The sequence below is a fragment of the Olea europaea genome, chromosome 2 (genome assembly GCF_002742605.1).
Source record: "Olea europaea var. sylvestris chromosome 2, O_europaea_v1, whole genome shotgun sequence".
In the NCBI taxonomy this organism is placed as follows: domain Eukaryota; kingdom Viridiplantae; phylum Streptophyta; class Magnoliopsida; order Lamiales; family Oleaceae; genus Olea; species Olea europaea.
Window position 1 is genome coordinate 930,645 of NC_036238.1, and position 19,247 is coordinate 949,891.

Sequence of the window (19,247 nt, forward strand, 5' to 3'; positions counted from 1 at the left end):
GCGAACTATGACTCAAATTAACAAGAACAAGAAAATATAACTGTCTGGAACACGAAAACTAGAAAGAAACTAGACTCAACGAAGAAAACAAAAGATATAACCTGTTAATTAAAACCTGTGCTCTGATACCAATTGATGTAAACCTCGTAGCAGCGTTGACTATGAAACCTACAACTAGATTGTTCCAAAACCCCAGAAAAGCCAAATAAAAAGTTTGGAGATTGAACCTTAAATTACTGAATAAAAAAAAATCCAACAAGAACATTGTTTGAAGGACCCCTAGATTACACAATCTAAGACCCACACCTGATTTGTAGAACGACACAAGAATAGTCTTGATAAGTTCAATGAGTTCAATTAAGAAAAAAAATTTGAAAGCAAAATTGTCTTTCGTATTAAATTTCAAATAATGTCTCGTAAAAAAAAACAATGAAGAATTGAACTTCTATTTATACTAGATCCTAGATAGAAGTCAAAAAGGAATAAAATTCTAATAATCTAGTAGAATCTGAAAAATATTCATCCAATATCTCTAGAATTTGACTGAAAATAGAACTATAATAAAATATGGAAAAAACGCGAAAAAAGAAAAATTCTGCTCGATTTAACACTATGCGACTGCATAGTGTAAACCTATGCGGTCACATAGTTCAATTGAACTATGTTCACATAGTCCCTGCCTCTATGCATGCGGTCGCATGCCTATTATAGCTATGCTACCGCATAGCTTTCACTTTTGCCCCCGGCTTCGTCTGTTTGTATTGAATTGCTCCACTTTGATTCGGTTCTTGACTCGAGCATGAAAGTTGTCCCATTTTGCATCCTGAACATCGTCCCATCAATGGTTTCTTGAACGAGCAATTCCATTGCTTGTTTCACTTGCTTTTCTTTCAATCACGTCATCATTCCACCTTCGATTATCAATGGGTCTCGTCTCGCACTTACCTTCGTTTGGCTCGGCTCTTGGATCACATCAAGTAGTAGAATTATTCTCTAATATTTTCGGGTCGAACTATCACCCAATAAATTCCAATAACAAAGCGAATCCTTAAAATGGCTTTTATTATCTTTCTTTTTGCTTGCCCAAATCCTACCCCAAACTTGTAATTACTCCAAATAAGGTGCATAACTAGAAAGAAAGTTCCCTCTTCATTCGAGTAGCAACATGCCTTGTTTTTTCAACGAATATTGTGAGTATTGTGAATTTAATCTTTGCACTCGTTTGATTTTCTTTCTATTTTTATTAACATTTCTCCTTCTATGAAAGGAAAAAAGTCTGCTAGGGGTTCGAGCACTTGCTGACCTTTAAACTTTTGTGACTCTATTTCTTAATTTGAATTCAAAACCTTGTGAACCAGAGAGACTGCTTCATCCTTTTAATTCAAACTTTTACAACAATAAGATAGAAACTATGATAGGTAAGTGTGCATACTAAAAGCTTCTTTTTGTCTTTAAACACTTCTAACTTTAATTTTTGCTTCATAGCGAGGATTATTTTGATGCAATTCCAACTAGAAATTGCTAGAAGAAAAGCTTTCATGTGCCTACTTCTCCTAACGATGTTTTCTCATTGCCGGCCGGAAGATCAAAGTTTACGTCCTTGCAAGGGGCCTAGGAGATCTAGAGGCATTTCTTTGAAGAAAACTAAAACCCTTCATTAATTGTCAAATATTATTCTACTTTTAGAAGAATGAAGGTGTTGTGTACTAATAATCATCAGGAATATCAAGTCTATGTTGGTTTGGGCCTTTTTAATATCGTTTCTTATGGTTCATTTTGTGCAGGTTCATTAATGAAAACTTCATTGTGATGTGTTTGATCATTAATTTGTTGTTCTTGTAAATTGTCAAACATCCAATAGTTGGAAGAACAACAACATTAGAAGAAGTTGAACACAAAAGAATTTGAACTCTAACTTCTTGAATTTCCATAATACATGGTGCTACAATCCCACAAACTTTACCATCCTCAATCAATTTCAACAATAATAGTACTATGGCCAGGATACTAAAATCTAAAACCTTTTAATTTTTTTTGGATAACCAATAAAGTTCCATGGGTCACTCTTGAGTTAATTTTTTTCCCATGTGGATTACAAATTCTTACTTCTATCTTACAACCCCAAACATGCAAGTGCCTTATACTGGGTTACCTTCTCATCTAGTATTTAAATTGAGTCTTTAGAACTACCTTACGAAAAACCCCTTTATCTATATTCACAATCGACTTTAAATCACATATCTTCAAAAAGACGGGAAAAGAAAAATTAAATTACACTTCGGGGTATTGTCTACTTACATCATACTCTCCGACCGTATTAAATTCTGAAAAAGTCCGGTATCATGAATAAGTAATAAAATGATAAGTAAAGTATCGTTCTCATGAAAACTAGATCGTTCCCATGAAAAACTATGTACTTTACCTATGATCAGTAAATGTTAACTTTAATCGAATAGCCAAATATGCTTGAAGAATTAATACTAGTTAACTAATTAAATTATTCTAATGATCAAATTATGGAAAGCTTTGTAAATTTAGATAAGATGATTACTAAGACTATGAATCCCCATTCTTAGTCCATTTTAATATAATTCAATATAATGATAATATGTATGTGTTCTTGTTGATCGATGTTCCTAAATTATTTAATAATATCTCTCTAGTAAAATTAAATTCATCCCTCGTATGACCTTTTTGTATCTCTATGAAAGATGTGAACATGGAAATATGCATTAAGAGCCTATTTGAGCCCTCTATTTTGCCCAAAATGTATTTTTCTATAGTATTTTGATGGTGAATATGTAGTTAGAAAATAAGAAAAACTTTTGAATTTTTATGTAATATTAATTTATTGAAGGATGTGTAGTTGAAAATAAGAGAAAAAATGTATTTTAAAAATAACGGGGAACAAACAAGGACTAAAAACACTAGAATATCTATTGGAATCATAAAAATCATAGATGTATATCTCTGTCTCTTTTCAGACCTCATAATGGTTGTCAAAAGTGCAATTTTCCAATAATCTCTCTCAATAACAATAAAATTCGCAAATCGATCCAATTAGTGAGCAAGTAATTGAAATGCATTAAACATAATAACAATCATTTCAGAATAAACACATATTGAGCATCCAAATATTGAATTTATATTCAAAGCTTCAGAACAAGGGTTCATCTATATCTTAGTAAATAGAAATCTAGCCTAACATTACAAAAGTACAAGAAATCATAATAATATGTAGAACATCACCTGATTTATTGATAAATTAATAAGAAGAAGAAGAAGAAGAAGAAGAAGAAGAAAATAAATCTTGAAATTTTGAATCTCTTAATGATTTCTCTATTGATCTCCAATTGCATCTTCTCTTTTTTGCCTAAGAATCAAAATTGGATCTTCAATTGATTGAATATTTTCAATTTCCTCTTAATTCTTTCAAAAGTTTGATGAATTAGCCACACTTTTCTTGTAATAATTCATGAAACATAGTGTATGAGAGGTCCCATGAATGTTTGCCTATGTTCTTGATTTACAGAATGTGAAATTAGGTCAAGAAACGTGTCTAAGTTGGGTTTCGAAATAGTTTCAATCAAATAAAAAAAAGTTGTCTTTGCATTGTGCATGGTTATGTCTCTGTTTAGCCATTAGTATTTTTATCAAATTTTGATATTCAGTGTTCAATTGACTAGATTTAAAGTGCGTTAGAACTCTAACTCAAAGAAGTAAAATTATTCTAGAAGTATCATTTTTCCAATTCAAATTTTTACTATATGAAAACATGGGTGTCTCGATGTGCGTATGAAAATCTGGATTGGTGAAAATACTTTGACTACATTTCAATACTTCACTTACTTGACTTCTAATCATATCCAGTTGATCCTATGTGATCTCCAATCATCTTCTTGTGGTCCGAACTAACTACTTGATATTTAAAATTAGATCCCCAAACTATGAAAATTCTCAATTTTCGCTAATTTTTGCTTCTTTCCTTCAATTGCACTTTCAATCATTGAGTTTTTACTTAACAAACAAAATATACATAAGCATTACTTTTACCTTTATTTCCTAACCTACATAAGCATTAGACTTACCTTTACTTTTGAACACTGCCTTACATTTCAAGCAGCCTTTTTTATACTAAAATTACACATAGCTTTCTTGTGCATTTGGACATAAGATTCATTTATCTTTGTGGTCCTTTCTTAATGTCCTTTCTAAACTTCCTTTTTATATTGCTTTTCAGCTCTTTGATGACTTTACATGATGAATGGAATTAGTTCTTTTAATTTAAACCTTGTCCTTTGAAGTATTATAGGTCATTTGTAGTGGACCTTATTCAGTAAGCAAGGAGCTGGATAATATATTGTATCACTAAGTTGTCATCTGCAGTCATTCCGATAATCTTTAAGTCTTGCTACTATATTAGACATCTCAATAACATGCTCTTGCACGAATTATCAAATTTCATGGTGGTTTAGAGTGTCCATTAGTGCGTTAGCAAGCAAAGGTGTTTGAGAATGATTTTTCACAAATTTATATAGTCCTTAGTCAGTTTGATCTTTCCTATAACTTATCGAAAATCTTTTATTTGTGATGTTCAGTTATATGAGAGATCAGCATATTTTTCCACTTGAAATGCTAAGTACTCTAGACCCAGAACACCTAAGTGAAATCAAAGAATTGAGCCCATTGAATAGTGGACTATCTAAAGCTTGCAAATGTAGAGATATACGAACGCATTATTTCCTTGAGTTTTAACTTAAGCATTTAGATAGGATTCAAAAGAACCGATTTTGGGTGGCACCATTTATGAAGGGTTGGAATAACAGTTATTGCTAGTTCTTTTGGCACTGGTTCTAGGGTGATTTTTAAATCACCCGAAAATAGAGTAGCGTAATTTTAATTGACTCTCTCAACCCTTCAAATCAATGATATTTTGCCTTTTCTCAAATTCTCTTCTAATTTTACCCGCAATAAAATAACTATTTCCAACAAACATATTTTGTTTGATACTAACTTATAAATAAAAATTTACTAACTAAAATAATTATTTGTAAGCAAAAAAATTACGTTTTAATTAAAATATTAGTTATAAGTAATAAGTGGAATTACTTATACGTAAAATATTACTTATAAGTAATACCTATAAGATAAAACATTATTTTTGTGTACAATTCTTACTAATAAGACAAAACATTACTTATAAAATATAAAAAGTTATTTATAAGTTAGAAAAAATCATTAATGAATAAAAATTATTTAAAAGTACAGAGTTAACTTATAATTATAAAGTTTGTAGATAAATAAGAAATGCTAACATAAAATTTGAAGTAAAATTTTATGTTTATTTAACTTTTTAACTTAAATATTAACTTATATGTAAAAAAAAATTATATATAAGTAAAATATCCTTTATAAGTAAAAAAATTTCATACAAGAAACTATAAATTCAAAATTTCACTAAGGGACGTATATGTGACATTACTTTTTTAAAAAAAAAATAAAAAAAAATTAGAATCAATGAATAATAAATTCTAAGACATGGGTTAAAATATTTCAAAAATCACTATTAAAACTACTCATAACGGGTCTATTCATAAATGCTAAAAAAATTGGTACTTTAAAAAATGCTCATAACCAGCACTATGGAACTACTAAGCAGGCCCTGTGAGATTTACTTAATCATGGTTAATGGTAAAATATTAATCATCAATGCCAGTTTAGTCAATTACAAAAGAAATTTGGTCAAAATATGAAGTCCGAGCGAAAACAACACTTAAATAATTTAAATCATCGAAATAAATTATAACTGAGACGAACAATAATTGGAAAATCACAAATTCCTTAACTAAGCTCTTTACCTATGTAAAAGAATTTATTTATTTCTTGTAAAAACATAATTTGCATATACCTTAATTTCCAAATCTTAGAAATTAATGATTTTCACATGAACATAAATCAATTAAGAGGTATACCTTGATTCATAACAAATTATTGAAAGATTAAACTTGCAATACAAACCGAATGAAAGATTAAAATTGTCCACTTACTATCAAAGTGTGCAATTATCCCATTAAGTTGTCCTTGATATTGTTATTTTATTTACGATGGTAATAATAATGTAGAGCAAAGCGGTGTCACACAATAAAAGAAGAATACAATCAAATATTCGTTGATTATGTGAATACTTGAATATTTAGAGACAATAATTCTAAAGATGAATATCGAAATTGACTCCTAAAAGTTTAAATAAAAAATAAATTATACGTAATTTCTTAAAAGTAAGGAACACTAATTGCTTTTATATCCTCTACTAATTACATAAATACCATTAGTTGTGATCACTAATTCTAATTAAATAAAACATAAAATATAAAAATAAAATTAAAATGTAACAACTTTTTCTCTCTATTTCTTAGGATACATGTGCCAAGAATGCATAGTGTGGCGCATCCTATATATAGGACTCTTTTGTAGTCCTACATAGAGGTAACAACGGACCGAGTCGACTCGACCTTTAAACATCCAAGTTGGGCTCGGCCCATGCTGACAAGAGCTGAGCCAAACTCCATTTGCGCCCACAAACAATGCTTGACTCAACCCTTTGGCCCATGTGGACACGAGTTGAGCACTAGTCGGCTTGCGAGCTGCTCATTTTTAATAAAATAATTCAAAAATGATTCGAAAAGCGAGTTGAACCCCGGCTCATGAATATTTTTTGAACTCGACTTGGTCTATGGCTCATTTCAATACGAGCCCCAGCGGTCCATGGGCCAAGACGAGGCGAGTTGACAAGCGGCTTGGCCCATTTGCCACTCCAAGTCCTAGATTTGTCTTTTGCAATTTTAAATTTGCAGCTTAAGTCCTTAAACTAAAGATATTTACATACAGCCCTAGTTAACTTTAGTTATCTTATTTTTTAAAACTTATTTTATAAAAAAACTCATTTTCAACCACATATGGACCTATAACTTTTTCCAATTTTTTGGCCATGCATTCTAAAATAAAATTATTTTTTATAGAATTTATTTTCAAAAAGTTTATATCAATCAAACCCTTAATATAATTAACTATGATTGATATATTATTAAATAACCAATAATAATCCATTATTTCTGTATCCCACTACAAAACACGACACATAAACACTTTATCTCCAATGGGTTTTGTCTATAATTCAAATTTGAGTTTTTGTGTATATTTTATAGGGGAGAGAAAAGTAGTAAACATGAGAGACAAGAAATAAGAAACAAGTGAGACAAATATTAAATCATGGTAACTCATCCCGTCTAAAAGAGTTTTCCATACGCTTCACCTAGATGTGATGTAGCAATATGACTTAAGAACCTCATCTCTAATAGCATTACATCTACAATGGTCTTCACATGAATAATGTCTTCATCAAGCATCGGCTTTTGTCGAACCTCGCGTAAGCTTAAGGGGGTTGATGCACTCAATAGGTTCATCATACAAGGGCCAGTTAAAAAGGACCTTTGCCTTCAATGATCATCTTCTGTGTCATGATGATTTGAACAACTAGACTGTGGGATTAGGCTGATATGTTCTACAAGGAAACCACTTTATCATTTTTAAATAATCGCCTAGAATCATTTGTGATCAAGAAGGATCTGGGAGAATGATCTTCAATAGGGTAATTCAATTGGGAAAGGAAACAATATTTTAATAGTCACAAATACAATTCCCCGGCCAATGGGGGCGTTACCGGGTGAATTATGATTTGCAACATATAAACACAATTTAATCTCGAAAGTCACCAATGAATATCCTTGCATAGGTTAATATCACATTTACGCAATTTTTTCATTGTAGTCAAAACTCTACTTTCTTGTCTCTCCCACATCCCATGTCCCTATGTTCTCGTTCTTAATTGACTTGATCATCAGATTACCAACTATCACTTATCCTTTTTATGAAACGAAGATCTTGGTACCTAACTATCTATAGTATATTAAAATATTACATTAATGGAGAATAATTTTAAGGACGATTTTAACCCTCTTACATTTCAAATATTTCAATAATATCTTACTTTTTGTTTTTGGATAAGTAATAAATACTACATAATTATTGCCATTTATGAAATTCGTGTTATTAATTCTCAATTAATTAACATTCACTTTAACCTAGATTCAATAAATTTTCATTCGATGAATCTTGAAATATATGAATCTAGAGTTATTATAAATGAATTTATTCATATTTATGTATTTAAATATTTTAATAGTTGTTTAAATTCATGTATTAACAATTAATTTGTATGTATCAAACATAATATAAAAAGATTGATCATTCATAGTATTTCATCATTACAAAAAATTTAAATCACAGAAATTGAGTTTTGAGAGTACATTAACATTCATGTTAACTTAGATTCAATGAATTTTCATTTGATGGATTTTGAATTAGATGAATATGGAGTTATTATAAATGAATTTATTCATATTCATGTATCTAAAAACTTTAATGATTGTTTAAATTTATGTATTGACAATTTATTTTTATGTATCAAATGTAATATAAAAAGATCGATCATTTATAGTATTTCATCATTATAAAAAATTTAAATCATAAAAATTGAGTTTTGAGAGTACAATATAAGTAAAATTTTCCTTTCTTAAAATTCTATGCTAATTTTTTATTTATTTATTTTGTTTAAGACTTATCAAATCCTCTAACAAATTAGTACTAATAATTACTTTTACATCACTTATAAAGTATTTTAGAATAACATGTAATGCACGTTTAAATTTGACTAGTTTCTCCAAATGTGTAGATAATATGTAAGTTAGCAAGGTGGTGACAAGGGATATGTTGACAACAATGTCATTCTAATTTTTGAGCTCAATGGAGATAATACAACTTTACCAAAAAAAAAAAGAGAGTCCAACTTTACATTCAATTAGTTTTGATCACATTATAAATTGAATTCCTGTGCACCTAACGACATAAGTGATCAATCTAAAATAATAAATGTGAGCAATGCACTCAACAATTTAAGTGATCAATTAATAATAATGAATGTGACCGATGAACATTTATTTGATTTTATAAAAAATAATATGCTCAACAATTTTTTTATATCAAAATCACTCGAGGTTGAGCGTTTTATTAATAGTAGAAATAAAAAGAGTACAACTTAGAAGAGGGCTGGACTTAACCTTCAGCAAGTGATGAACAAAGCGAATGAGACTTATTGCAACTAATGTAAGAAGTATATAAAAGAAATTGAATAGAACTTAGTCAAATCTAAAAATATCTCTACCTTTCATGTGTCTTCAAGCGGCTCATGATATAATTATATGAATCATCAACATAGTTGACCCCACTAGAAGAAGGTGACTTCAGATTGTAACCAACAGGGAAATCCCCAATTTCCAAAAAATCATCACGTAGGTAGCCATAGGCTCTTGTATAATTAGTAGAGCGGTGATCGAACTGTTGAGTATTATAGTTGAAATCATGTGCTCATTCAACGAAGATGGATCATCCTAAACATTAACATTGCAATCCACAAGCCCCAGTCGTCAATATTACTTTGAATGTTTTCTCGGATTTTGTCTGTATTGTTAAGTTCTTAAACCTAATTCGCCAATAAGGAGTTAGCTTGCTCTTATGCTGTTGGGAGTCCTTGAAATAATATGCACTAAATCCTCCATAGCTTCCCTCAATTTTGGACCTACATGGAGCCAGTGATTTTAAAGTGATTGATAAGCCCCTGCTTAACAGAAGAGTAGTTGAAACTGCCAAATACGCCCTTATCTTTATTTATGGATGAGTCCAGTGATTTTTCATCCTTTGAAAGTCAGTCCCTGTATTTTCTGCACAATTAATTTCAGTCCATCGAGGCTCACTTAATAATAAGATAGGCTTAGTAGTTATAAGCACGGGCCTTCAAAAGAAACATGGCCCTGCATACCATGTCCCAATGTAGCCCCAACAAATTTATGTTGTCTATTAGACCCAAATTTTCCATCACTAACAACGGTTGCCCTTTTCACAATTTACCTTCAATTAGACTCATTGGGCCAGCTATCCACAATAAAGGGCAACTTACAAAAATACCCTTAAAATTAGGGATGTTTTGAAAAATCATATGTAAATTTATTTGAAAATTAAAAATATTGTGTAAAATTAAAAAGTGACACAATGTCACTTTTAAAAATTTTAGTATCACTTTTTTATTAAAAAAATAACATACAATGTTAATTTTATTAAAAAGTGATATTTGTCACTAAAAAAAGTGATAGAAATTTTTATTTTTTTTTTTGAAAAAAAGATTGAAAAAAGTAACAAATGCTTAAAAAAAGTGACAATTATTGAAAAAAGTGACAAAAAAGAAAGTGACAAAAATTTAAAAAAGTGACAAATTTAAAAAAGTGACACAAATTAAAAAAAAAGTTACACATATTCAAAAAGGTGACAGAAAATTAAAAGGTGACAAATTTAAAAAAGTGAAAAAAACTCCTCCGATATAGAAATGGAGCAAGAAAAATGGGAGCATATCAATATATGCCACAGAAGGAACCATGTGATTTAATAAATTTGTAGTTTGATACATAATAGTGCCAAATGCATCTACAAAGATGATAACAAACTGAATTGCAAACTTCAATACTTGTATGCAGATTTCCAACCTCTGAATCACCATTTGTACAACTTTTTTTCTACTTATTTATGTAGCTTTTCCTTCTATTCTCCGCTTCTTCTTCCCACCATTTCACTCATGTAAGTAACAAGTGTATATATACCATAATAATTGTAGTGGTATTTGTTCATTTCTTATCATATGAAGCAATTAAAATTTGGCATTTTCAACTCCCAAAGGATAAAAGTGAAAACATAATAAGAAGAGCACAAAATTAGTGAAAAAGGTGCAATTGCCTTATTGACCGCAGTAGCCACCACTAAATTCCTCATCTATCTCAGTACTCTATACATCCTCCAAGTCTTCGTCACAATCACTGTGATCACCAACAAGTGAGCTTCCATAACCGAATTCTTCACTTTCACCAATCACCGACTGTTCTTCCTCCAAAACCTCAAGCGACGAAGTCTGAAATTCTTCAAGTTTGAATTTCAATTCGGGTGTAGCAACACAATGACATTGATTGGGTGAGAGGTTTTCCTTTGGGAGCTTTCTGAAAATAGGGACCGATGGTTTGGGGGTATGGAGGGTGGGACGGGTGGGTTTGATAGTTTTAGAATGCATTAAATACGTGATGAAATCATTTAATTAGTTAATTTTTTAGAGCATTGGGCCTAATTTGCTCCACAATAAATTGCTCCATCATTATTAGGCTCAATTAAATCAACAGTATAATACCTCAAGTGAAATCATATATACCCATAAAGAAAAAAATATTCCAGTATGTACTATTATATGATAATATATTTATAATATACTGTATAACATAAATAAATATACAAATAATACTGTTTAAAAACTTTCTCTTTTATTCTTTTGTAATTGAAATTTAAATCTACATACATTACGCTCATTAAATTGTAATTGCAATGGATATGCAAAATTCAAATTCAATTACTTTTCTCGTGAACAAGATTCTGGAATTCGACAAAAATGGTCATTGTACAACTGTGAGAAATACACAAATTCAAAATCGACTTCATCATGTTTCTTATCTTTTGGTTTTTGTCAATTATTTTATATAATTTGCATTTTGATGAAACAGTAATGTTATTGGACGTGATATATAACTGTGGTTGTTTTTGGATATAATAACATAAACTTGCCGTAGTTTGGAAACTCAATCTACCCTGCAGTGGTGGATCTAGGTAGTGGCCGCCCTAGCTGGATTCACCGAAAGCAATTTTTTTTTTTTTTTTGGTTGGCAATAGATTAAGATTTTAGCTTATATTACTGATAATTCTTTTTTCTTTTAAATTTCCCCTCTGGCCAAAATGGTTGGGGCTTATACTTACGTTTCGTAGGTCTCGGTTTCGAATTTCTTCACAGCCAATTAAATGTGCAAATTTTTTAGTTTTACAATTTCTACCAAAATTAATGCTATAAGAAAGATTTGGATGAGATTCGAACCGTGGGCTCCTATTCTAATCATTGAATGCCTGACCACTCTAGCATACTTGGTTTTTGAAACTTAATTCAACAAAATAATATATATTACATTTATTGGGTTTAATAAAATTATAAAGATTCGAAATCATGCCCTTCCTTTAAATTATACGAAACTTGGCAACAATGTCATTTGATGAATATACGGTTTATTCTTATAATGAAATTATATATGTTCAATATGAACAAAATAATTGTTATATTTAAATTTTAGGCCTTGTTTTATTTTCATTTTTTTCAAAATACATTTTTATCTATCTTATTTTTAACCATACATTCTTCAATAAAATAATATTACACCCAAATTCATAACTTTTTCCTTATTTTTAACTTCACGTTCTCCATGAAATCACTATTTCAAAAAGCATTTTTTGCTATAAAAAAAAAGGACATCAAACGAGCTTTTAATACTTTATTGCGGCTGATGGTCGACAATCAACGACCGTCCGTGCTAACTCAAAATCCTAGATTCGCCACATTGGTACAACGATCGCCCATGCTAACTCAAAATCTTGGATTCGCAACTGCTACCCTAGATCTGAATTCTTTGAATTGGGTACAGACACATACTCTCATCATTTTAGTGCGTTTCGTATATGGGTTTTTTAAAATTAATTCAACACATCACATAGATTCTTACTAATAATTGACTGTAATGTCCTCTGGTAAAATTTCTAGGCTCAAGAACATTCTTTGTACTGTTATCTATCATCAGAATTTGTGTTATCTTGATGCATATAAGATTGCAATGTTTCTGGTTGGTTTATTCATTCTCCTCCTCACAAAGCAAGATTTTATGTTTAATTGTGCTTCTGATTAACATGCCTTTCTGTGACAGAAATCTTATGCTGTTGTCGATTCAGTTAACGTTTTCATTACATGCAATACTGATACATCTGGAATTCTGGTTATTATTGGTTGCAAATATGTGGACCTCATCACATAATTTCAGCGAAATTGAGCACTCATAAGAGGGTGGCTGATCTCAAAATAGAATATGATGTAGGTGGTGATATGGCTCCAATAAGGATTACAAATAATCAATCACTCCGTTCCTACGTTAAGTTAAAATAACACATAACCTGGAAGCTATAGGGGCAACCAGTGTTTTGAAGCAGATGCCTTCCAGGATACATGAATCAATCATACGTTTTTTGTGAATGTCATACGTCTTTCGGGAAATAATATAAATGTTAACATTTTACTTTTTATATTTCCACCTACGTATCTGATTTCATGTATGCGATTTTGTATCTCTACTAGTTGTAATAACTAGAAATGATTGTGGATTATTTGGATCTTAGATCACGTCATATGATTTTTCTTGGAAATCTGTATATCTTATCTAATTGATTGTGAAGAATGTATGACTGTTGCATATCATTGTGTACTATCTCTATAGCTGCAATTGTGAAAGTTCGTGGAATTTTAATTGGAATGTCTCTATGTTTTCATCCCAAGAAAACGGAGAGAATAATGAAGAATACTCCAAATGTAGCATTCAATTCAGTTCATTGTGTGGGATTGATCAATATAAAAGAGGAACGTCAGTAACAATCTTCACAAGAGGCTTGACCATTCCAATTCGATCAGCAGTGCTGGCTTGCCAAGCATTTATCATCACTATTATGTGTGAACTACATAGCCCTAATCACAGGAACATGATGATCTTGAAATTGATTTCTTGAATGATATTATAGGTTATGGTGTTTGCTGTACATCTGTATAGGATTAATCTTTGGGATCATTTTGGGATTTCTTTGCTGGAGCCTTCTTCCAATAATAGATATTCATAGAAATTGAAAGGGCAACCATTGCAGATTTTGATATTTGTCAAAGTATAGGAAGAGCATGTTTAGTGGAGTAAACTTAGTTGCCATATTTAATACCACTAGAAATTGGGTTGTTTTCACATTTCATATTTACTTATATTTTTGTAGTAATTGTGGGATAAAAAATTTTAATACGTATTTTTTGAATATTTTTTAAATATTGGGTAGGTGGTGTAATTTCCATTTCATTTAAAGAAGTTGGCCCAAACTACTATTATCTTGTGAGATTTCAGCTAAATGGTTGCTAGACAGTGGGCCCTATAAACTTTTGACCCATTTAAAGATGACCCACTTATGTAATTTATCTAAATAACATTTTATTTAGAGCAAATTATATAAACTTTCCATGCTATTGTGTAAATGTTCTTATTTCGCTCGAACACTTTATAAAACATATTAAGAGGTGTGGCATAATCCCTTGTACTTTGAGTATTATTTGTATATATATATCTGAAAGATTTGAGATTTTACCCATCAGAAAATTAATTAGTCCGAAGATAGGTTACATGTCTTCTTCCTAAATTTGTATTTTATTTTTATTTTCAGTAAATAAATACTTTTACTTTGTCATGGTAATTTAATTAAAAAGAAAAAATGGGTCTACAAAATGTGTTGCACATTGTTGGCCCTCCAAGAAGTTGAGAATAATTTCTTAGGAATACATGAGTTCTGTGGACAGCAAAAAAGAATAAAAAAAGAGAGACAGAAATGACAAAAAGTAAAAGTGAAAAAATAAAATAATGTACCTTACTTAATCATAGAGTAATACTATTTAGTTCATCTATAAATACTACTTGCCCTTCTTGATGATCATAGCATATTTACAATTGACTTCCTCGCTAGAGAAAATGACAGAATTAGAGTCGAGTAAGCTGCTTTAACTTATTTGTGTTATTATTATTATTTATGTTTATTTTTATTTTTTGTGTTTGATGTCTCCAGTTTCCTTATCTTCTTGAGCTCTATTATTTAATTGCTAGTTCAACTAGCATCATTGATATTAAGCTTTGAATGTAACTCTTGAAGCAACGAAGAATATATTACTTTTTGTGGTTCCTTTACACTGTTGGGAACTGTAGTTTTTCTTGACTGTTAGTGCATGTATGTACAATGTCTTGGTATTTTTATTTTGATTTTGATTTTTATTTTAATACCAAAACTGTTTGCCACCCAACTTATAGCATTGTTTTATTTAGTCATCGAACTTTTTTTTCTTTTGCTTTAAGTTTGTCATTGAACTTTCATTTTTGATTGGCGAACAGATAACATAAAGCTTAATCGAGCGGGTCTGGGAATTGTGCAGGAGGAGCTAACTGAGGAGAATTTTGAAAATTGGAAAAATTGCTTGAAAAATTATTTTGTTGGGAATGGACTTTGGGGTGTTGTCTCTGGTAAGGAGACTAAACCAGATAAGAAAAACAAACAAGAGCTTGAAAAATGGAAGGAAAAAAATGCTTTGGCTCTGCATGCAATTCAACTTTCATGTAAATCAGCAATGTACTCTGAGTTTAAAGGACACATTTCTGCTCACGATGTATGGGTTCATTTGACTCATGAGAGAGATTGGGACGACGACGAAGAAAGTTATGACAAAGACAATGGTAATGTATCAATCCTTGTGATGCATTAGTTCGTCTAAAATCTCATATTGTTATAAGAAACATGAACTTGCACTATTGGTTCTCATTCATTAAAAATGAGCGAGTTATCAACCTTCTATTGCAGTTGCACAATTAGTTCAGAGAAACCATTCAAATCTTTGTTAAATTATCATGCAAACCTGGGTAGTTATCTATAAATTTAAGTGAGATATTCCTTCACAAGAACAATGTGGTGGTGCCAATCTTCCCTTTTTTTTATATGAACTCTGTATTCGATACAACCACCTTACATACAGATCGACTTCATTATTTGCAGGGTCGAGCGAGAACCTTGATTATGGGCCATTGTACAAGGCAATTAAAGAAGGTAAGTGGCATGCTACTAATGAATTCTTTCAGCGGAACGAACTGTCATTTAATTCAAGAGTTTCAGCACACAAAGAGACAGCTCTGCACATTGCAACTTTGTCTGGACAAACTGAAATTGCAGAAAAACTTGTAAAATCGATGGAGCCACAAGACTTAGAACTGACAAATGGTTATGGAGCTACTGCCTTATCTCTTGCAGCAATCTGTGGCAAGAACAAACTGGCAGAAAAAATGATAAGTAAGAACAAAAAATTAGTTACAATAGTAACTAAAGGTCATGAAGATGGGCGTCTTCCTGTTATTGTAGCTGCATCGTATGGACAAGAAAAAATGGTTCGTTATTTATACAAAGTGACACCAAAAGATGAGCTGAGTCCCGAAAAGGGTGAAAACGGAGTAACACTACTCACTCGCCTTATTACTGCTGAAATTTATGGTATGTGAATGTATAATGTGTGAAGTCTAATCACACTCTTGGATAATTCCGTTAATTGCAGATAAACCTAATACCCATGCATATATACTTCATATTTTAGGTGGCCATTTTGTTTCACAGTAGTGAAGACATAGTTCTCACTTTGAGTGTGTGAAGCACTCAAAATCACTATTTGAATACAATTTATAAATTGTTCACAATTTCAGTCAAAGTGAAACATTAATTTCAAATGTATATTCATAATTATTACTCATTACTATCCACAAATTTTGTGGAATTTACTACTATTCTTCATGATAAATTGATCATAAATTTTGCCAGACATAGGCTTTTTGTTTTTTTTGTTTTTTTGTTTTTTTGTTTTTTTTTTTTTTATTTCGGTTTACTGTAAGTTTCAGTCGTGATTGAGATTAAGGCTTAATCCATATGATATGGATACCGAATTCTCATTGTTTTCTTATTGTAGATGTTGCTTCTATGCTATTGAAAAAGTATCCAAAGCTGGGTGTTACCCAAGATCAAAGTGGCAATTCCACTCTCAAAATATTGGTTCACAAGCCTTCAGCATTTCTTAGTGGGACTGAGCTTACTTTCTGGGAAAGATGGATCTACCATTGTAAGTATATAAATGCTCTCCTATTAATTTCATTCACAAACAATTACCACAAAGGTACATTTAGATAAATTTTAGTTTCCTTTTCATACTATCTAGTACAATATAAAAATATAAATACACATGTTGAACGTTGATTGTTTTGAAAAGTATTTTGAATATTTTACAAAAGGTATAAGAGTACATACACCTTGGGACAGTCATCATGGGTCCCATGAAAAGGAGCATGTAGAAATGCAAACATCAAGTACTAGTCATGATCACAACATTCAAATTTCTGAATCAAGCGACGAAGATGCACACGGTGGCCTAACTATGACTACTCGAGGTACATCAAATAGTCCCTCCCCTTCTTGTTCAGGTCTTCTTCACGCACCTAAATTTAGTTTAGAGTATAAATCAGGCCATGATTGACTCGTGGACCACCCCTGGCTCTGCTCGGCCAGTCCATCTCAGGCCCAAGTCTTTTTCTAAATTTATTTTGAACATGTGAACCCATGTTCCTTCGCAGTTGAGCCCAGCCAAATGTAGATGTAGGCTGACCATGCCATGGCCTGTGATGGACCCGGCTGTGCTTTCATGGGTTAAGGTACATTTTGATACCTCTAAGTCAATTCTTGTATTGCAGTTCTAGAATTGGGGTGCAAATTAGGTTGGCGGATATTGAAATTCCTCGGTAAGTATAATCTTCCTATTTATATATTATTCCTGCTGCACATGAATTGAATTTTTTCTTAATTTTTCAGCTCCAAAGATCAATTACATACATGAGAGGAAGTTAGTCCATGTTGAAGTTGCAAATCTCCTAATTGTCGTGTTTAAAGAAGTGCATCGTCTGAACAAATCAGAGCTCGACAAAATGGACATGGATACAATAATATATGATGCCATAAAGCATGGAATTCATGAATTTATAGAAGAAATGATTGAATATAAACCTGAAATTATATGGAGAAGAGATAAAAAGAGGAGAACAATTTTTTCACACGCAATTGTTTTGCGTCAGGAGAAGATTTATAGCCTTATATTTGATTTAGGAACAGAGAAGAGGATAATTACAAAGAAGCGTGATATTTTTAAGAACAATCATTTACATCTTGCTGCAAAATTATCTCCTCCTTCTCAACTTGAGAAGGTATCTGGAGCAGCCCTACAAATGCAAAGGGAACTGCAATGGTTTAAGGTAATGTATTTGTGTATCCCATTGTGATTGTTATTCGAGTCAGTGCATCCAAATTTTCATCATCTTATGTTGTTTCTTCTGATACACAGGAAGTCGAGAGCATAGTACAACCCAAACTTAAAGAGGAAAAAAATGCGATCAACAAAACACCCAAAATGTTATTCACTGATGAACACGAGAAATTAGTCAAAGTAGCAGAGGACTGGATGAAAAGCACAGCAACATCATGCATGATAGTAGGCACTCTAATTGCTGCTGTAATGTTCACAACAGCTTTCACAGTACCAGGTGGTAATAGAAATGAGACAGGATTGCCAACAATGTTGGAAACTCAAAGAACTCCATTCTTGATTTTCATGATTTCAAATGCCTTGTCGATGTTCAGTTCGACTACGTCGCTATTAATGTTCTTAGGAATTCTTACGGCGCGTTATGCAGAAGAAGATTTTCTCAAGTCCTTACCTAAGAAATTAATAATTGGATTGACGTGTCTGTTCTTTTCGATTGTTACCATGATGGCATCCTTTGGTTCTGCATTGTATTTGATTCTGCATGAGAAGTTGTCTTGGGTTACCATTCCGATCATCATCCTCTCAACAATTCCGATAGCAATTTTCTCCATCTTGCAGTTTCCTCTCTTGATTGAGATGACAATTCAGACTTATGTAGGCAGGATATTTGATAAACCTAAGAAGAAATCCTGTTTTGCTAAGTTTCGAGTGTATGGTTGAATAAATAGCATTTGATACTATTGAGGAAGAAAAATAATATTATCAGTCATGCTATATGGTACTACTGAATGTGGTGCCCCAAATGTGTTGTTTGTTCATTTTGGTTTCTGTCATTTTAAATGTCGATGTATCCATGGTGTTTTTTTTAATAAGAATTCAACTTGTTGAAGTACTTCTCTTTTAGCCACATGCCATTGATGAATTCTATTTCGCCTTTATTAAATTAGAGCTTATGTGCTTGTTCTAACAAACGTCGCCTAACAAAATTGTTTCCCTTGTGCCTCATTTTAATAGCTAGGAGAAAAATTGATTATTATTTCATTCATTAATCATACATACACTCATTCATCCATAAATAAATGCAATCATTCAA

General features: G+C 31.4%; 1 protein-coding gene across 1 annotated transcript; it reads left to right on the top strand.

Annotated features, from left to right (window-relative positions):
• The first annotated feature begins 14,773 nt into the window (after positions 1-14,773).
• Positions 14,774-19,043, top strand: LOC111408359. The gene is made up of 8 exons (XM_023038127.1): positions 14,774-14,808; positions 15,204-15,542; positions 15,859-16,347; positions 16,814-16,963; positions 17,133-17,288; positions 17,589-17,636; positions 17,707-18,143; positions 18,233-19,043. Exons 1-8 carry the CDS (start codon positions 14,790-14,792, stop codon positions 18,872-18,874), a joined length of 2,280 nt encoding a protein of 759 aa, XP_022893895.1. The 5' UTR covers positions 14,774-14,789; the 3' UTR covers positions 18,875-19,043.
• Positions 19,044-19,247: the final 204 nt, after the last annotated feature.